Below are 20,738 nucleotides of genomic sequence, written 5' to 3'. Positions count from 1 at the left end.
TATTTTCAAAACAGGGAACCTGACATTCCCTCAAACATTCCCTTGACAGAATCAATTACTGCCATTGAAATACAAGGACCTGGAAGATTTATGGGAATGTCAGATTTCCTGTTTTAAAAATAAACCTAAAATGTACTAATGCAAATAATCAAAGCTGTTTTTTTAACAACTATAAACACACATTCTGTGGTGTTTTGGATGTGATGAACTGTTACATAATTGAAAAAACACATGGCGTTGTTAAGCTTTCAAAAGTTTTCAGGATTACAGCAGTTATTTTGCCATTAAGTACATTCCAAACATCTTTCCTGTTATGCATACAAATTACAGAGAGCTTAATATGTATGATATGCAAGGAAAAATATCTGATAGAAATTGCCAAAGCAAACAGTATTAACATGATGTTTAAGAAGTAGGAGAGAATAGTGTATATCTCAGACTCATTCTGGAGGCGTTTTTGGAAATATAGGTACATACAAGTGTAAGCGTGTTCAGAATGGAAAGGGAAAACATTGCTGACCATAAATGAGCTATGTTTAGATTGCCCACTGTTCATAGCATTAACAGGATTAGGAATTGCAGAGAACACAGTCTAGTGAGCATCACACCATAATCATTCTGGTTATTATGGGGATGGGCACATGACAAAGCACAGGCATTACTAAAGATCATATGTGGTAACACTATCTGACTTCGACATTTTGCTCATCTCTCTTTCAAGATTTATTAAAAAAATTATTTGAAAATAAAGCAATTCAAAACTTAATGTCAAATGTTTTGCTGCCTGTCCTTTTGTGGAGATTCTTTTTTACTACTTGTCCCATGGGAAAACCTTTAAGACCATTACCACTAAAACAAGTGTCCCATCAAAAGATTTAACCTGTAATCCTGTTCTAATTATAACATAAAATTGGAGATTTTTACCCACCTTCAGTCCCAGTAACAAAGGACAAATATGTCCCCTTAGGGAGACAAACAGTAACTGAAACATGTTAGGGCTTGTGATTCTTCTCTACTTTATCCACATATAAAAAAAATAATTTGCATTCCTAAAATTTAATAAAGCCCCGAGTCGTATAGATACTTTTACAATTTGTTAGCAGGAATTTCATGTCACATCTGTGCATTATAAATAGATAATATGTTTTTCAATTCAAACATATACAACTCTTAAAATGACACACATTTTATATTATGTCTAGAAAAAAAAACACACAAAAAATTTGGGGACGCAATATGCGAAAACCATATGAGGTGCTACTACTCTTGAAACCTTCTAATTGTACCAAGCACCAATTTAAGCTTCTTAATTTTGTTTTTACTTCTGCCAAACAAGAACGTGCAAAGGCCTGGTCTTCAAGTGAACCCACAGTGAATCAAGAAAAGCATAAGATTAACTAGTATTTTCTCAATGAATTACTGGCAGGTAAATTGAATGATACTATTGGTATCTTTCAACTGGTATGGGCGCCCTGGATAGACAACTATTTGCCTGCTGACTTCGATATGAATTTACTCTTGCTTTGAAAGATTTTCATGATGTGTTCGCCTCCATGGATATTTAACTTTGGGTCCTCCCCTACCCTGTCCGTAACACTTCCCTGTCCTCCCAACTCCTTCTCTAATCCTTTTTCTATTTTGGCCTCTTTTTTATCTTTTTTTCCTGGTCCTTCTTTTTGTTCTGTTTTCAATATATGTAGATGTTTGTTTTGGGTAAGATTTACTGACAATCATTCACTCCTAGTTTTTTTTTTTTTTTGTTACAAGCTAAAATTTTAGTGTTATTGGAATTTTCACCTACTAGGTGAGAACCGGACTATACTTGGTTCTTTTTCTTTTTGTATATTGTCTTTGTTGCTCTTACTTGTTCTTTTTGAAAAAAATGTAAAATCTCTATTCATATTAAAAACTATTGAAAACAAAAAATACACAAAAATTTGCTTACGTTCTGATGACCATCTTGAAGAACCTTGTGGAGGACATGACAAAACTTCCAACTCAGAATAGAGCTGCTGGGCAGTGGCAAGCCAATGGCATAAGACCAGAAAGTAAATGCTCCTTTCTCATGGTGAGTTCCCAGTATGATTCCTATATGGTTAAGAAAAACTCAAGACTATGCAGAAAGAAAATATTAATTTTGGAAACAACTGCCAAATGATAATTCTGACTGGTATAGACTAGCCTCTAAAAATACTGGGTGCCTGGTTGTTGAGCTAACCTGGAACTTTCTGAATTTCCGAGCCGCTACTAGCCAGACAACCAACACTTTTAGAAGATGGACAGAAATGGTAGCCCCTGTGACTCTTTCAGTACAAGTTTACATTTATTTATGGGGGAAAAAAAAAAAAAAACATTAAAAAATAGTCCTACAATTAAAGTGAGTTTTAATGCAAGGTCTGTAATACAACAATATTCTGCATCAAAGATAAAAAGTAACCTAGAAGGACATTACTCTGACTTAACTGATATGGGAACAACTGCACAAAAGGCTTTTTTTTGCCAGTCTTTCTTACTTTTTAAAAGGTAACTCATTTACAGCAGATGGCACACCTATTAAAATACACACTGAAACATCAATGCAGTATAATAAAGAAGTGAAAATAACAAAACATTCAGCAGCTGACATCTGTTCTAATAAAAAGCAATAAAACAAATGTATATATTTCAATATAAAACATGTTTTTCAAGTGCAGACACTCAAAAACATCCACACCAGTATCTATACTACATACACACCTTCTGGGAAAATGCAGAGATCAAGGACCTCACTCATTCAAGTATCCTAAAAACCTTCTCAAAATGTTCAAATCGATTAACCTGCTTCAATGCAATCTAATTCTTCATCCATGCAGGACAAAACACATTCACTTTCAGTGCTCAACCCAGAAATTTTTTTAAGCGGGGTGGCAAGAAATTATAGGCGGGTGGTGGCCCTTGCATTGTGAGCCAAATCTTCAGTAACCACCCAAAAACTGCCAGGTGGTTACTGGAAATTGCCAGGTGGTGCACCCAGCTAAAAGGGGCTGCGGAGAACACTGCACTTTTATTAGCAATTCCCCAGCCAAACAATCTGCTTCACTGCATTGCCAAAACAATGGTACACCTTCCAACTTCATCTAACTGATCCTTAAAACAAAAATGTACAGATTAGCAGTCCTCTACACCTGCAAGAAGTGAGAAACTGATTTTACAAGATAAAGAAGACCTATCGGATGGGCTTTTATTTGCCCGGAGTTCGGCTTTCAAATCGTGTGAAAATAGAACCAAGTGTGATTCACATTCTTCCCCATACCTGGATAAATTAAGTACTGGGAAGCAAAGAATGTAGTATGTGTTGTTAGGAGGGTGAGATTAAAGCAAACCTGAAGCTTTGACCTGCATGACACCTCAATGCACAAGTATACTAAAGACAAACAAACTTACATGCAAAGCAGCAGCACAAAGCAATTGTTATATGTTTATATGTTGCGGTACACTGCTAAAAAAAAGGTGACTGTCCATTTTTTAAATCATTACCAGCCAATTCTAAGTAGACAGACTGCCTTAGCACAAACTATTTTAGAGGATGGCATCAGCCAAGCAACAGCTACATCATAAAGCATCTTAGAGAAGAGCCTGGAAGAGATTGGTTGCACAGAGTTAGGGCTTTCTGACACAAGATGCCATTGCAAGTAGAAGTGTTTTTTACACTCCCACTAAACCTAAAGAAGCATTTAACCTTTGAAGTGCAGGGGTTAACATTTCTGCAAGGGTAATTTTTTTTTCTACCTGGAGTTAGACCTTAAGGGTTAGTTAGGCATTAAGTATTTGGTGATAGGTGAGGTAAAGGCATTTGTACCTCATCTTTCTGAAATGTACAGCTTGAGGCTTTAGGTCATTATGTGGTTCACATTAACCACCCTGTCTTCTTTTATTGGCAGTGTCTGAGCACTACAGGAATGTGACTACCAGAGGTCCTAGTTACACCTGGATGTTATGTATAGAAGAGTAAAACTGGTTAGGCATTGCAGTTTCCGAAGAACCAAGAAGCATTAAAAACAAATTTAACGTTTTAAAGAAAAAAAAAAAAAGTTTGTCTTAAAAATCATCCCATATATGATTTTTTGACAGTATTGTCTAAACTGACTGTAGAAATTAGGATATCATACCAATGAGCTGCTGATACAGCCTAATGTTTTTTTCTTTTGCACATGAAATCCCTATCTGCAACCACGCACCATAAACAGCATTATTTAGCAATCCTGAAAGCCTTACTATAAGGAAAGAAAACACCTACTTCCAAAAACTCAGCAGGCACAGGATCAGTATAAAAAACGAGAACAATGTGCCTGACCTCATTTTTAACAGACTGTTTTTCTAACATCCACTCATTTACATTCAGGGAACACAACACTGCTTGATTAGAACACAACTGCATATACAGCTCAAATGATCTGATGTATGAGAATTTATTTATAGCTATGTGGTGGTAATAGTGCTAGCTAAACCTATGCTCAACTTTCTATGACTTTTCTTAAAGTTGGGCTAGCTTCTCCCCTCATTCTCTTGCAGGCCTTCCTTCTCCTCGCTCTTCATGATCAGGGTTGTAGCCAGGCCCTCCTCCACCTATTAATAAACAGGATTTATATTGCGCCAAACATATTACACATCGCTGTACATTCAATAGGGGTTGCAAACGACATACAGATAAAGACAGTGACACAGGAGGAGGAGAGGACCCTGCCCAGAAGAGCTTACAATCTACGAGACCTACAACACAGAACTATTAGTCTTGCACTGTAGGTAAAGACATCAAATAGATAGGCTAAAAAAACTGGCTGTGGGTGACCAGTCTTATAGACGTGGGATGACATGAAGTAAGTCACACTAAGTAAATACCCCCTAGATATTAACAAGCATTTAAACCTTGCAGAATAAAGCTAGACTCTTGCTGCTTAGCTCTAACTCAAACTGTATTTGTTTAACTTTTTTTTATTGTAAATGGTTTAAACAAAAAAAAATATATATGAATATATATATATATATATATATTTTTTTTTTTTTTTACAGCTTTCCAACTTGTGTATAGTACGGTATTTCATATGGCACCTAAAAGTGTAATGGTTTGGCACGTTTGGCTTTCCTGAAATTGGAAACCTAGTTGGATTTGATATTTTGTTTGCTAAACCTCTGTTAAATAACTGCCCTTTTCTCAAATACTTGCTTTTACCCTTTTCATTGGTTATTCACGTTATACTATTTACATGGAACCTCTCCAACACTGTCTGCATGGCATTTCTCTGGAGGGCAGAGGACCATTTCTGCATCATGTGTACCAAAGAAGTCTGTGTCAAAGGGTGACAAATATCTGAACAAGGACCTTCATGGCAGATCACCTGATAAACTTTAAATAAAAAGTTGTGTTTAAATATATAGAAAAGTTCTTGACTTATAGCATGTTAAAGTAATAATAAGTATTAGTTTCAAGCTTCAAATATTTTTAAAATCATATTTTACTTGTTTCTGTAAAGGAGGCAAATAAGTTTATTCACTCATACCATATGCAGACAGACATCTACTGTATTACCTGATAAAAGCACAGTACACAAAGCACACATCTGTGCAGAAAAGAATAACCAAGGCTTATGTACACAGTTCAGTGTCAACGGAATCCAATCTAAAAAGGTCAAAGTATGAGGAGAATACAGGCAAACAGTAGTATACATTTACAAGGCATCGTTTCAATGAGTTTGTTTGAAAGTGTAAAGCTCAGCCAAGAGCAGGGAAATAGGGCAGTTTTGTGCTTGACAGAATACTAACATTACTGGTATGTTGCCTGTGCAGAGGCAATGAATACTTTAATGTGCAGGCTCACCATTAGGCTGCTGATGCATGCACGTACCACAAAAGAATCATTCATGCCCAATGTACAGCACTATTCATTTTCCTAGGAAGGTAGAGCATTTCACAACTCCTATTTGGAAACTGAAAATTAAACCCTTTCTAAAATCTACACATAAAGCTTAAATCTTTGCAGATATAAACAATAAAAACAAAATTAATTGAAACTATCATTAAAAACATAAAAATTATGTAAAATGGGCGAGTTTTTTGCCTGAAGTTCAAAAAAAAAAAAAAATGTAACATTTGCCTGTCCCTTTTTGTCTTTACCACTGCATATGGATGGGATTATCTATCCAAGCGACCGTTGCAAATGCATATATGTTATGAATGTTAATATAATATAAAAACATAACAGGGCTTTATGGACAAATGTTCAGGAAAAAAAAGTAATTGCGTAAGGTAAAAAGGGGCTGTCTCCCCCAACTCCCCCAAATATATTAAAAGGTTCAGAGGAGAAAAAAATATTTAAAACATTTTGGCCATCATAGAAAATGGCATGTGGGATGCAAACCCAGGAATTCCCATCACTCCACTAGCACCATTCACACACTAAAGTTGTGGCAGCATCAGGTTATTGTCCCGACAATAAAACTGGTCAGGATTAAAGGAAAGATGGACAACACTAAACACAGGGCAGGCTATGAATGAAAACTTGTTTCAGTTTGGCAGAGGCTTGAACCTGGGATGAAGATTCACCTTCCAACAGGAACCATTTAAATGTCTTTAAGTGGCCTGGTAAAAGCTCAGAGCTCAATTAAATTTCGCATCCTGCACATGATTTTAAGATTGTTATAATACCAACATGACACACCTAACTTGAAGCAGTATTGCCTTCAAAGATTAGAAGAGTCTCAGTGACTAATGTGCTAAACTAACAATACCTCAAGATACTTGCAGCTATATATTTTCTAGATTGTAAAGCAACAAAACAGGACAAATATGGAGGAAGATGAATTAATAAAGCTTTTTAATATGATAATTACAAACAACTATGGATTACTAATTAATAAAACATAATTAGTACAATAAAGAAGTTGGTATCTGGATCTTCATTTTAGGAACACCGAGATTTATGATAATTTCCCGTGGGTGGCAAAATGACAAATGAGGTAGCATGTTCGTGTTAGAATTCTGTATACACAAGATTACACAGAAATTAGACTGAGAGAGCGGAATGTTAGATGACAAAACTGACAGCTTTGTGTCTGAGTTTGGGAATTACACACATCACATAAGGTGCAGTAAATGCAAAAATAAAAGTTAAGCTTTACTTGTTCCACACCAGCAAACAAGCTTTCAGCCTGGAATTTATAAGAAGTGATAGCATTCAGGTGTTTTAAAACTTTGCTGTCTTGTGGAATAATATACAGCCGTCAGTGCAAACACACCACACAGCCCAGCACATATTTGTCTTTTACCTGTAAACCTCCCTTTTCCTCATCCAGAGACCATGCGGACATGATGTCTATCTAGTTTCTGCAGTAACAAAAATTTTTACCCCCTATAAAATCACCAACTTTTACCTGTTTTTGTAAGGGTAACTGCTGGGAGCTCAGTCTCTAATATTTGTGGCAAAACCTCCTGGAACTACATCTCTCGAGAGCCTAATGCCTATCTATACAAAAGAGCACTCAAAACCCATTTTTTCAAACTTGCCTACCCGGCTTCTTCTGTCATTTGAAACCATCACTACTTCCCACACTCCCTATTTAATGTACAGCGCTGCGTAATATGTTGGCGCTATATAAATCCTGTTTATTAATAATAATAATAATAATAATAATAATACACAGTGGTTGGGCAGAGCGATAAAGAGAGTTGGGGGATTGTTAGCATAAGTATTAAGTTAAGTTTTCTGTATTTGTTAGATCAACATTTTTTTTTCACAGTTTTTTTTCAAAAGAAAAACATAGGGAACCTTTGTAGTTATTGCAGAGAAGTTATTCAATGGTACTTGAAAAAAAAAATAGATCTAAATCCCATATTTTCATGTATGACCTAAGCAATGATTCGAGACACACATGTTCGTATATGTGAATCTAGAACACTGGGTGGCTGATGGCTGCCGAGTCAACTAGTCAGCTACTAAGATTTGCAAGGTTAAGCAGCTTACTTGTAAAGGGTTGTTAAGATCATGTAGAAGCAGGCAGTCAGGTGCTAGAAAGCATTGTACACCGATAGATATTTCATTTATCTACTAACACTAGAAGAGTGACACTAGCACGGCAGGAGAGAAATGGGTAGAGTTACTGAGAATGAAATATTTCACATCAGCCCAGATTTCTGATGGCAGACTAGAAACCAATGCCGCGCTGCTGCATTATTAACATAGAGCTGTTCATCTGGTAATGTGGGGGGGGGGGGAGACACAAGAATTGGGTGCAATTCTTGCCAACCCAAACTGGTAAAACGTGTATTATTGCTAAACTCTAGGCAAACAATATACATCAACTAAATACATACCAGGGGAAAGCTGGACCCCAACTTTCCCTAAATATATCTGTTGGGTCCCAACTTTCCTTAAATGTATTTGTAGATGTGTTTTCATCAACATCATTCAGAGAAGCAGGTTTCCAACTGTGTGTGCAGATACAAGCAAAGCTCAAAGTAACAACCTTCTATTGAAACAGATTGAGCAAGGACCAAGCAAAAAAAGGCTTCTTACATAGGAAAAAGTTGTTTCCTTACTGTGAATTCACACGTATTCACAGCCAGTGGACAAGTCAGATTCTCTAGGACAGCCGGTCTTGGCAAACTGCCATAGTAATCCCCATCAATACAACCATGATGTAAGGGGTAGGAAGTGGCAGACAAATAAAAAAATCAAAAGCAGCTTTGGACAAAAGTGTGAATCAACTATGGAGTTGTTGAGGTATTCTGTACTTCCTTAAAGACAGGAAATACTGCTTGTTGTAGATAAGAACAAAGCACAGGAGGCTGTTTAACATTAGGATTGTAGGATTCAAGCCACTGTTTCCAATTCTAAATGTTCATTAATCACCAAACCAGCTAAACCCATTAATAAGAGTGGTTCTAAACATTCATGAATTTAAAGGCACTGTAGAGTTGTCTGTACATTGAATGGGATGGGATTCAGTAGACATTTAGAACATTAAAATGACAAGACTCCACAGTATATGTACACATGCTCCATAATGGCTTACCACATGCATACAAGGAATGTAAACTAAACTAGTCGATTCTGATGGATTCTTTAAAAGAAAAAAACATCTATAACCAAATCAAACACACAACGTGGCTTTTGCTTAAACAAAAACTCCAAAGCCAGGCCTCCAACGACCTACACATGCAAGTTTATTTAAACAGTTTAAATTTGTATCTAAAATGTACTTGATACAGAAACAACTGAAAACAAATTCATGATGGCTCTTTTTATATGCAGCTACTTTTTTAAAGTATGCAAGCATAGACCTAACGCTTCACTGTATACTGTTGTGCTTTACATAAATATTTACAAACTGCATTTTCACTTTTGACCAATTAACATTATTCATGTGGATATGTTTTGCACTTTTATCCTACATATTTCTTACCGAATACAAACAACTGACACAAATGTTCTGTAAATTTAGACAGTGGGTCTCCACACACAATGTCAATGCATTCAGAGGCGTCTAGAAAAAAACAACCCGACAACTGTGTATGGTGTGTTTACAATACTATGCAAACAGATATGTTACACGAACACCTAACCATGCATGGAGACCATACATGAGGACTTTTTATATATCCAGTGTCGCCTTTTTTTTTAAAGCAAAATTAAACATAAACCATTCTCTTGTAAAACAATCCAACTAAAATTATGACACTACAGGAACAATATAAAAACTTAGGGAGTGTATGACCCCAAATAAATAGGCATAAAGGTGACCAGTTAGAAGTTGGCAACAGATTACAAACCTTAAAGGTTGGCAACAGATTACAAACCTTAAAGGTTCCCTTTAAAATGTGATTTTAGGTTCACCAAAAATAAAGGTTCAACCGAGCTAATAAATGACTTGAATAATGACTTGGGAGGAAACCCACACAAACACCTGGGACCTTGGTGCAGGAAGGTCAGAGTAGTAGCCACTAAGCTTCTCTTTGTTACATCTCAAAGATGTGAAGCAAAAGGAAATCTCCCGCAGTGTTTTATACCTTTAAAAAAAAATTATGTTTTACATACACTTTAATGCAACTCACCACACATGACTAGGACACAATCTTCTTGGGGACAGTACAGTGCATTTTGGAAAGGAGTGGTATCACTATTGCTCCATACCTGGAACTGGAATCACCACCAGGGGAAAGCAGATATAGTACGGTAAGAGAATGTACTGTACAAAACAAAGTTGCATCATTCCTTTATTTCTTCTGTCCCAGAGTAAGTGCCTGCCTTGAAATGCATACATGAAACAGTATACCTTGGCACAACTTCTGCTCCTAATTTTTCAGTAATAAGGACACCAGGCCACACTGTGCCTTAAACATCCCCAGATCGAGCTTACCCAGTCAGGGATCCTCACTTAGCTTAAATAAAAAAAACACTGTTATAACCTGGTTACAATTTACACTGCACTGATTTTACCTATGTTCAACTCTTTACAATCCTGTCTTATTTGATTTTGAATACCACAGGAAACAGACTCATGGCTTGCAGGATGGGAAGACTGATTTACTTAATATGGTATGCAACAAGCTGCACACGGCAGCTTGTTGCATGCCATATTACTGTTTTGCTTTTCTGTTTAGGTCTCTGATAACTTATGAATGTGATTATACATAGTGCCTAAGAAAAACTTACTGTACTATTTAAGACAAAAATAACTTTGTAAGCTCAATATAAACCAGTGTGTAACCTGAGTTTATAAAGTACTATAAACAGCAGGTAGCTGGCAACATGAACTGTCCACACATATCTCAGCAGAAGACATATGTTGAACAAAAAGAAAAGTCCCACTTACACTGCCAGCATCAGCTCGTCAGAATGAGGTACCAGACAATATAAAAATAAAACAGATTTTCTTTTACCTATTTTATGGTTTTTCCCGAGAATGACTGACCAGCAAGAGAACACTGGAGCAATATAAATTGGATTGATACCAATCCAGCCATAAAGACGCTGCATCCCCTATGTCCATGAACCTGCCAAAGCCTTTACTTGCAAAGCTGAGCCCAGCTCTCTCTGGATTTAATGATTTTAAATTTGAACATCTCACTGGTAAAGCCTCATTCACATTTTTTTTAAGTGATTTGTTCTATTAGTATCTACCTTTTGTGAATTCTCATTTTAATGTTTAAGTGGTCAGACAAACTGAAGGTGCAATTATCTGTAATAGTTGTAATGACAATGTTCAGTATATTTATGTCCAATTTACAATTTCCAGTTCAAGGGAGGCCTTATCTACTTGGCTAATCAGTTCCACTTACAAGTTAATAATTTCATTCTCCTTTTGCACAGTGCAATAAATCCTCAGGTAAACCATCTACAAATAACAGTCATAAAATGTTTTTTTGCCAGCTAGTAAACTTTGAAGAAGTTAAACTTGGTAAGATGTAAAGGACAAATATATAAAAAATATTACAGTAAGTAATAAAGCTATAAAATCTATAGGTTTTCTAAGGAAATTAAGACTTGTGTAGCTCATATATGGCTGTTGTCCACAATCAATTACATCTGATATCCTAACCACAAAAGTTATGGCACATGATTCTGTGGTATTCAAGTAAGAACCTTATCATGTTCCAAAGCAAGCTAATTAAAAGAATGCAGGAGATTTAAGAGATGTGTGGTAAAAAACACACACAATTAGATGACACTATGAAGTGGTGATCAGAGGGCTTGAAAACAGGCAAACCCTTATGTGTAACACACTTGTAAAATTCTAATAAATGCTCTCTATAGCAGTCAGATGTACTATAAAATTGTACACAGTACATTCCTATTTCTTGCCTAGGTGAGAGAGATGTAGATGTTCCCTCCGGCTTTCACTTTAAGGAAGTAAAGAGAAGAGTGCGGAGTAAGAATCCTAAAAGAGAATCGGATTTAAAAGGATTTTTAGGTAGAAAAGATTTGGGGGGGGGGGGTCTTCTAAAAATGGCTCATAGAAGATTATTAGGAAAGTGAATGAATGTAAATGATTTATCGTTATGTAAATGCCGGGACACTTGGTTTATTACCAGCTGTACAGTAGCTGTGGCCAACCACCAAACTTTGCCAAAGTCTGTTTTGCAGCATTTAATAAGGGGAAATGTTTGAATTGAGATTTAGTTCTGAGGTCAGGTTCTTTAATATGAAGAGCCATAAGAAGAATAAGCTGAAAGTAGAAATTATGTAATGTTGGAAACTGTTTATGTTTAACTCTTTGTTTGTTGAAAAAACATTTAATGGTTTTATGACTTTAACAATTCTAAATCAATATTATGTCTTCCAACAACTAAATTTAGCATTATCAAAAAGGTCTATTTTATGAAAACTCAGACCTCAGCTATTGAATTGCTAGAATTCATTAGCAGTGATTTCATCTTTATTAGGCTTCATGAATCGTGGTGCACCACACAATGATTGGGCTTTAATGCTGCTTTAAATCCTCAAAGCAAAATACTAAGTAAAATTTTACATTCTGTACATTCTTGAAGATTAAAATTGCAGTGTGCTTTTGTGTTTGGCATTTGGAGTCAAACAGTTCTGTGTTTCTTATACTGACTTTTATGGTTAACATAAGAAACTGTAAAATCAAATGTTTTTAACATATTTTATTACATATACTGACCAAGCTGCTATAGGGTAAGTAGTAATGGCTTTAGAAGAACTATTCCAATGCATGAATTCTGCCCCCACAAAAGTTGACGATTTCAGTTTAGCACTGAAAATGTAAAACTGGTAAGAAACCCCAGGCTTTCTAGCCAGCAATAACCCTCAACACCAAACCTACGTAAAGTGCACGTCCTAAATCTAACCCTGCTGCGTTTACCACCCCCACCTGAGTAAGGAAACTATAGGGGACATTCAGATGTTTACCAAGTTGTATCACAAACATTCACATATTCACATTCTTTGAATATGTAGTACCTGTACAAAGCTATACAAAACTACATAGGCAGTGGGGGCCACAAGAAACCAAGCCCTGACTAATAACCTTAATGATAAACATTGCAGCTACAAACCGCAATGTGCGCAGGGAGATGAAAACATCACTAGCATTTCTATATATGAATATGTATATATGTGTATATATATATATTTACGGGGTGTTTATTACTAAAGATTGGATTACTCCACTTCACAAGTCTTTTTTATCTCTCCCCAGAGTCTTGTTATTGGAGATCATCCTACGTCATTACCCAATTCAGGTCAACATTGTGACCCAGAGATGACACATTTTTTATTGTGTTTATATTGTTGGCATTATAGATGTGTCTCACACTTTTTTTTCTAGCATTACTTGTTCTTAAAATTCACACCAAACAAGCAATTCGGTCATTCTGCTGACCAGTCTGCATTCTGCAACCTGCGGCTATAAAACTCCTTCATATTTTTACAGATGACCTTGTCCCCCCCCCCCCCACACATCTATCTGTTACCCTGTGACCAGCCACAACACTACATGGAGCAAACTTTAGGCTCTGCAACAATTTCACATGACATTTTCCTACAATTCTCCCGTGAGCTTAATTAACCGGATAGACAGCAATACTACATATGTTTACCTGGATTTCAACTGAGGTTTTTCTAATGATACCTTTTATTTATACTGGTGCTGTAGATCAGCGGTCGTCAACCTTTCGGACCTCACAGACATTCATCATTTTAAATCCCGGCTACCATTAAAATGAATTTTTTTATGAATTATGAAAAAGATAAATACATTTGTAAAACATTGATCTTCCTATTGGTGCCTGACAAGGACTGTGGAGGTTCTGATTCATTGATCAGCTAAAAGTTAAGTGAAGTATTACTATTGTTACTATTATCATTAGTTGCATTATCTTTGGTATTACTAAAGAAATGCAAAATATTTGTTTGCTTTTTCTCACTCCTTATGGGTTTAATTCATTCAAATCTAGTGCAAGATAAAGGCAAAAATTTACATTCAGAATATAGAAATTAATTAGAATATAAATCCTGTTTAATAATAATAATAATAATAATAATAATAATATTATTATTTTTGTTTTATTAAAAATAAAACATAAAAATTTCAAATAATATCCAAATTTTTCCGTGGACCACCAAAATTTTCTTGTGGACCACTGCTGTAGATAATGTATCAGGAATGTATTAATGAAGGCTTGTGATGTTACTGATAGATTAAAGTAAACCTTGACAAATCTAAAATCTTATCAGCAGACACATTTAACCCTTCATAGAATAGTAACATATTTAAAAAAACTATTAGGAAAATATTTTTCCCCAAAACAATAAACAGCTTTTTCTTACGCTTTGTGCAAGGCTTGCAAAATGTTTGCGGGGGGCTATAGCTAGGACTACAGTTAATATTGTCATAGCCATTCCCCAGAACTACACCTCCAAGTGACCTTTACCTACATAGTTTTCTCTATGAAGTGTCCGTTTCCTAGTAGATTTCAGGGGGAGCATTCCTCTGGATTCAAGGTGCCACTTTTTTGTTTAACCTCTCATTTCTTATAAAAAAGGCACTATGTTGTGTTGTCAGTGTTAATCTCTCAATGATTGTTACCCTTTAGGAGCATAAATAAACTGTAATTGCTGACCAGGTCATAAAACAATACAACTTGCCTGGTTGCTATTCTGATCCTCGGCCTTTATTACCTTCTGACTTAAGGTGCGTACACACTTCCAATTTTTATCGTTCCAATCGAACGACGAACGATCGATTGGGCAAAAAATCGTTCGTAAAAAAGTAACCAACGACGCCGACGAACGAGGAAAGTCGCTGGAAACGAACGACCGGACCGGCGGATCGGATTGGACGACGATCGTTGAACATCGTTTGTGTGTCCGTTCACTTTCCTGTCGTGCACATAGTTCCTCTATCGCTTAAACGATCGTATCTATTGTGTGTACAATATCTACGAACGATCGTGTCGTTACCTCTATGTGCAGTATCGGTGCTATGCGATCGTTCATATATATCGTGCAGGAACGTTCGTCGTTCGTTTTCCGACGATAATAATTGGAAGTGTGTACGTAGCTTTACTAACCCACAGTGAGTGTGCAGCTCAGGTGTTCAGCATTAGCTGCTCGACTTGTCACAATATTGTCTGCATGATTGTTTCAAGTGTGTGACGGAAACTTCTGAAAGCGAAAATCAACTTTACAATATTGCAATTAGCATTCTCTACAATGGCGGTTTTCATATTGTCAGTGGTAGATCCATTTTAAAGGAAGCTCATACTGTAAAAGAACAGCATAGTGGAACAAATAAAACCCAAACAGGTTCCACAGGTCTATGAAAAACCTGATGAGACATAGCAAAGCTATAATTATCGACATGCAATCAGAAGGGTGTGTTACAGAGAAATAAATTAAATCAGTCCTAATCTATACATAAAAGATTAATTTATGTTTTTTCCTGCATGTTATGCCTTGGCTGATTAAAAGCTAATTGACAAATGTTTAACATAAACCACCACCAAACAATGGACAGAAACATAATACAGAAATACAGCTGAACACCTCCAAGGCACACAATGATGTGTTTAGAGCATGCAGTCTTTCCTGAACTAAAACAGAACAAGCCTGTCCTTGGAAAATATTTGTTCCTTCAGAACTCCACAGTGAGATTAGGTACTATCTTAACACCCAGAAAACTAGTACAGTGTATGTAAATAAAGGCAGTTGATATTGTAGACAAAGGTGTTTTTGCTGGTCTGGTCTGAAGCAGATTCTATTTATAAATATACAGTAATAAAAAAAACATTTGAAAAGACATAGATGGAGATCAAAAGTTATTTCCATGCTGTAAGTGTAAACATCTGCAAATCACAGACAGCCATCTTATCCCCGATAGTCCCCAGTCTAACACATTTTTAAAAAAGGTCCCTGTGTATAAACTAAAAATGCACAAAACCTTTACACATGGGAAGGTCCTGTTCATCTGTACAGGGACTAATTCACATGGCCTTTAGCTTGTAAGTGCTAGTTTGAAGAACAATGTGTATAAAAAGTATTTACAATGTTTTCTGTAAATTGTGAGCAGCTGCTTAAAGTCCCAATTATTTTTGAAGCTTTTGTCACTGGCCATTAGAGAGATTTTTCAGTTCCAGTTTTGGGAAAACAATTATCAATGTCAGTTTGTAGGGGCAAAAACAAGAGGAACACATAGAAAGCTAACAGGGTTCTAAACCTTAGCATATTTTATTCTGCTTTTGTTGTTTTTGGAGATTTTCCCTTCCCTCCCTTTTTGGTAAAACGGTTGCCAGGCCCAGATGTCAGTAAAAATTTGACAGGAAAATTTTTAAAGTGTACCTAAACTTAAAAAAATTTCTTTACATAAAAAGGTAGACAACCCATTTATTTGAAGTAAAAATTTTGTTTGTTGGTGTTTTTGTCTGGCATATTTATGAGAGTGGAATTGGGGACAACAAACACAAGATTAAAAATGTAATTGTACATAAGTAAGAAAACGTTAACTAAAACTCCATCATGCCTTCAAACAAATACTTAATCTTATGAGGTTTCTTTCCTTGTGTGTACTAAGTTATGTGTAAACTGTTCCTTATCTACACAATGACTAACAATTTCCTTTCACATCAAAACCCTTCAAATCCAGCCATTTTTTTATTTGGATAGAGTAGGAAAGGGTATAGTATCTATAGGTTTTTTAATTTTTTGACTTAGTCCCTATCGGGCAGATTTCCAATCACATCCCAAATAGGGAATATCTCCAATGGGGACATTTTCAGTGAACACATGTATTGCATGAGTATCAGAGGGTCAGGAAAAAAGGAAAGATGACAGAGGGATGTGCAAACCAGGAAGAAATGTAATCACCCCCTACTTTATAGACAACAGAAAAAAACATATCTAGCTGCAGTTAAGCTTTCAGTCAAGCTAAGATGCTAAAATAAACACATTCACTTACTTATATGCAATTCACATTTATAACATTCTATCAGTACAGCCAAAATCAACTCATTTTATAGAGTTCATAGCAATGGATTTCCTGGAAATATTGCTCACACCTGAAAAGTTAACAGCACAGACTAAAAAAATACTTAATTTCTGTTCTAAAAGTACAGTATGTCTCAACATAAAGACAGGCACATACATAAAAATATGTTTATTGTCTGATGGATTTATTCAGTTCTGAACATGTAGAACACTTTTTCCATGCTGGTAATAACACACAATGCTTATTTGAGCACAAATTCAGATATTCTTGTGCATTACTGCAGGATACATCCTTTTTTATTCTACAAACTGATGTACTGCAACACTTTTGTATTACTATTCAAACACCAAATCCATGATATGATTAATATAATTTAAAGGGGACACTAGAGAAAGGAAATGGTTTGTGGGTGAAAGCCGGTGCACAATAGTGAGCTTTAAATACTATGAAAGGATTACAAGTCTGAACTGTTAATTGAGCTCTGATCGGGTTTCTTTATATGACAGCTCAGTTCTGTCCCCAAGGGTGAACGTTTGTGGAAAGCTTACTGTATGATGCCATTTTAAAAAAGTTTCAGCTTAGGTTGAATGACAAGTTTGTGCTGTGCAGGGGCGATACTAACTGCACCTTTACAAAGAAAAGTGCAATCTTGCCTTTTGATCATAAAGCACCGGTATATAAAATGCCAAGTTATTAGGTAAAGGGAAAATGACAGAGCACTGGGCTGGATAGTGAGGTGGGCCATAAAAGTCTATTCCCTTACAAAGCCAAAAACAAAGAGAAAACTGCTAAACTACTAAAAGACATAATGAAAGACTAAATTCTATCTTGTAATTAAAATAATGGCACACACATCAGTGTGAGAAAACTATGTAGATTGATGTGGCAGTTTTACTTGGAGTGGAAGTAAAAGATCAGTGCACATAACTAATGTTTCAGGAGACTTAAAAATCTAGAAAACCACAGCATGGTGTTGCAAAGATGACAAAGTATTCTAAGCTTAAAATTGTTCCCTCTTCCATACATTAAGTACCGGAAATGGTGATCACCAGAAGAAGTGTAAAAAAGGAGGGATAGCCCATAAAAACCTGACAGGGGGACTATTTTTTCAAATTTTTTTTTCCAATTTTTTCCAATATAAAACTAAAGCTTTAGATTCTGTTACACTTTAGAATATATATAGGCTGACATTTGTGGCATAGTTTTTGTGTGTTTTTGACATGGCAAGGGGTTCCCCCCCTTTAACCACTTATTAGCTCCCATTACCATACCATTTAGGAATGTATTTATATCCATGTGCAGACATTTCCTTCAAGCAGTGAAGTATTCAAAGCTCCTATATGCAAAGCGGCTTATGACAAAGCCAATAAACAGTGTTGCCCAGGTATAAATACACATCTGACAAATCCTTATATTATGATCACCAATATTTGTCATCTGCCACTTCAGCCATTCAACAACAGGTACAAAGTCATTTTGTATTCCAAGAGCATGAATTTCTTTATACTTAAGACACCCCTCAGGGCACTGTTATAACTAAGAAATGCAAAAATTGGAGACAAGAAGTTGTTCATTCCATACTTCAAACAAAATAAGACTTGTCATTCTCTGAAAAGCAGAGACACTGCACAGTTGGTCATTGCTATTGGCAGGCTCTGACCTAGGGTCCTACAAGGGAATGCCCACCCCCGGGACAGCAAGGGTTAAATTGTGTCCTGTAATAGGATTGCACAATTTTTACTATCCTTGAATAGGAATTCCAACTGTGGACTTTATTAACAATATATTGGCCAGGTTTTATGATGGGGTCGGAGTTAATAAGTTACAAACATTAAGTCCTACACAAATTGAAGACCGTATTAAATTCAAGCCACAATTTATATAAATATAAATAATATTCTATATTATTTCTTTAGAACAAGTTGGTCACAGGGTATCTGTTATTTCTTCACACCCCAAGCCTTGGATGACATTGTGGCACTGCAGCATTGTTTGATATGTTTTTGTGTTTTGTGCTGTGGTGTTATTCATTCCTAATGGTACCTTATGTATTTCACCAACAGTCCAGCTTTGCAGCGCACCACAATACATGGCAAATGGGAAAACAACAAAAAGTGCATGCACATATGTGCATTAGGTAGCCTTTAAGTAAAACACACCGCATAGCAAGGTAACAAAACACAGACACAATTTGACCCTTAAGAATTAAGTAACATTTGCCACATGCTAAAAATCTGAGATGCATCATTTGTATTGCTCTAAGAGTTAAAGAGCCATTTCCTGTGGCTTAGTATGCTGCCTGCGCCTGTTCTACCTGCAATCCCCTCTGAACACCAGGAGGTGGTCTGTATAGATGGGAGGACAGGTGAGGACAGGATATCCGGGCACCAGAAGGGGGTCTGTAAAGATGGGAGGACAGGTGAGGGCAGGACCTCGCCTGTCCTCTCTTCTATACAGACCTCCTCCTGGTGCCCGGCTATCCTGTCCTCACCTGTCTTCTTTACAGACCTCCTCCTGGGGCCCCGCTATTCTGCCCTGACCTGTCTTCTCTTCTATACAGACCTCCTCCTGTTGTCTGGCTATTCTGCCCTCACCTGTCCTCTCTTCTATACAGACCTCCTCCCTGTGCCCGGCTGTCCTGTCCTCACCTGTTCTCCCATCTATACAGACCTCCTCCTGTTGCCTGGCTATTCTGCCCTCTCTTCTATACAGACCTCCGCCTTGCGCCCGGCTATCCTGCTCTCACCTGTCCTCTCCTATACAGACCTCCTCCTTGTGCCCGGCTATCCTGCCCCCCCATCTATACAGACCCCCTCCTGGTGCCCGGTTATCCTGTCCCCTCCTCTAAACAGACCTCCTCCTGGTGCCCAGCTATCCTGCCCTCACCTGTCCTTTCTTCTATACAGACCCCCTCCTGATGCCCGGCTATCCTGTCCTTACCTGTCCTCCCATCTATACAGACCCCCTCCCATCTATATAGACCCTCTCCTGGTGCCCGGCTATCCTGTCCTCACCTATACAGACCTCCTCCTGGTGCCCGGTTATCCTATCCTCACCTGTCCTCTCTTCTATACAGACCTCCTTCTTGTGCCCGGCTATCCTGTCCTCCCATTTATACAGACCCCCTCCTGGTGCCCGGCTATCCTGTCTTCACCTGTCCTCTCTTCTATACAGACCTCATCCTGGTGCCCAGCTATCCTATCCTCACCTGTCCTCTCTTCTATACAGACCCCTCCTGGTGCCCGGCTATCCTGTCCTCCCATCTATACAGACCCCCTCCTGGTGTCCGACTATCCTGCCCTCACCTGTTCTCTCTTCTATAGAGACCCCCTCCTGGTGCCCGGCTACCCTGTCCTCACCTGTCCTCTCTTCTATACAGACCTCCTCCTTGTGCCCGCCTATCCTGTCCTCTCTTCTATACAGACCCCCTCCTGGTGCCCGGCTATCCTGCCCTCACCTGTCCTCTCTTCTATACAGACCCCCTCCTGGTGCCTGGCTATCCTGTCCTCTCTTCTATACAGACCCCCTCCTGATGCCCGGCTATCCTGTCCTTACCTGTCCTCCCATCTATACAGACCCCCTCCCATCTATACAGACCCTCTCCTGGTGCCCGGCTATCCTGTCCTCACCTATACAGACCTCCTCCTTGTGCCCGGCCATCCTGTCCTCCCATTTATACAGACCCCCTCCTGGTGCCCGGCTATCCTGTCTTCACCTGTCCTCTCTTCTATACAGACCTCCTCCTGGTGCCCGGCTATC

At 37.5% G+C, this 20,738-nt stretch overlaps 1 protein-coding gene across 1 annotated transcript in view; it reads right to left on the bottom strand.

Annotated features, from left to right (window-relative positions):
- The window catches only part of HIP1R (huntingtin interacting protein 1 related), a gene marked incomplete in the record, with an annotated part of 51,737 nt that overhangs the window by 29,979 nt on the left and 1,020 nt on the right, over positions 1 to 20,738 (bottom strand). The window contains 1 exon segment of the mRNA XM_072415793.1: positions 1,946 to 2,088. Coding sequence (XP_072271894.1) covers positions 1,946 to 2,088 — 143 coding nt within the window.

The sequence above is a fragment of the Pyxicephalus adspersus genome, chromosome 6 (genome assembly GCF_032062135.1).
Source record: "Pyxicephalus adspersus chromosome 6, UCB_Pads_2.0, whole genome shotgun sequence".
Taxonomy (NCBI): Eukaryota; Metazoa; Chordata; class Amphibia; order Anura; family Pyxicephalidae; genus Pyxicephalus; species Pyxicephalus adspersus.
This window is presented reverse-complemented; position numbering and strand designations above follow the sequence as displayed.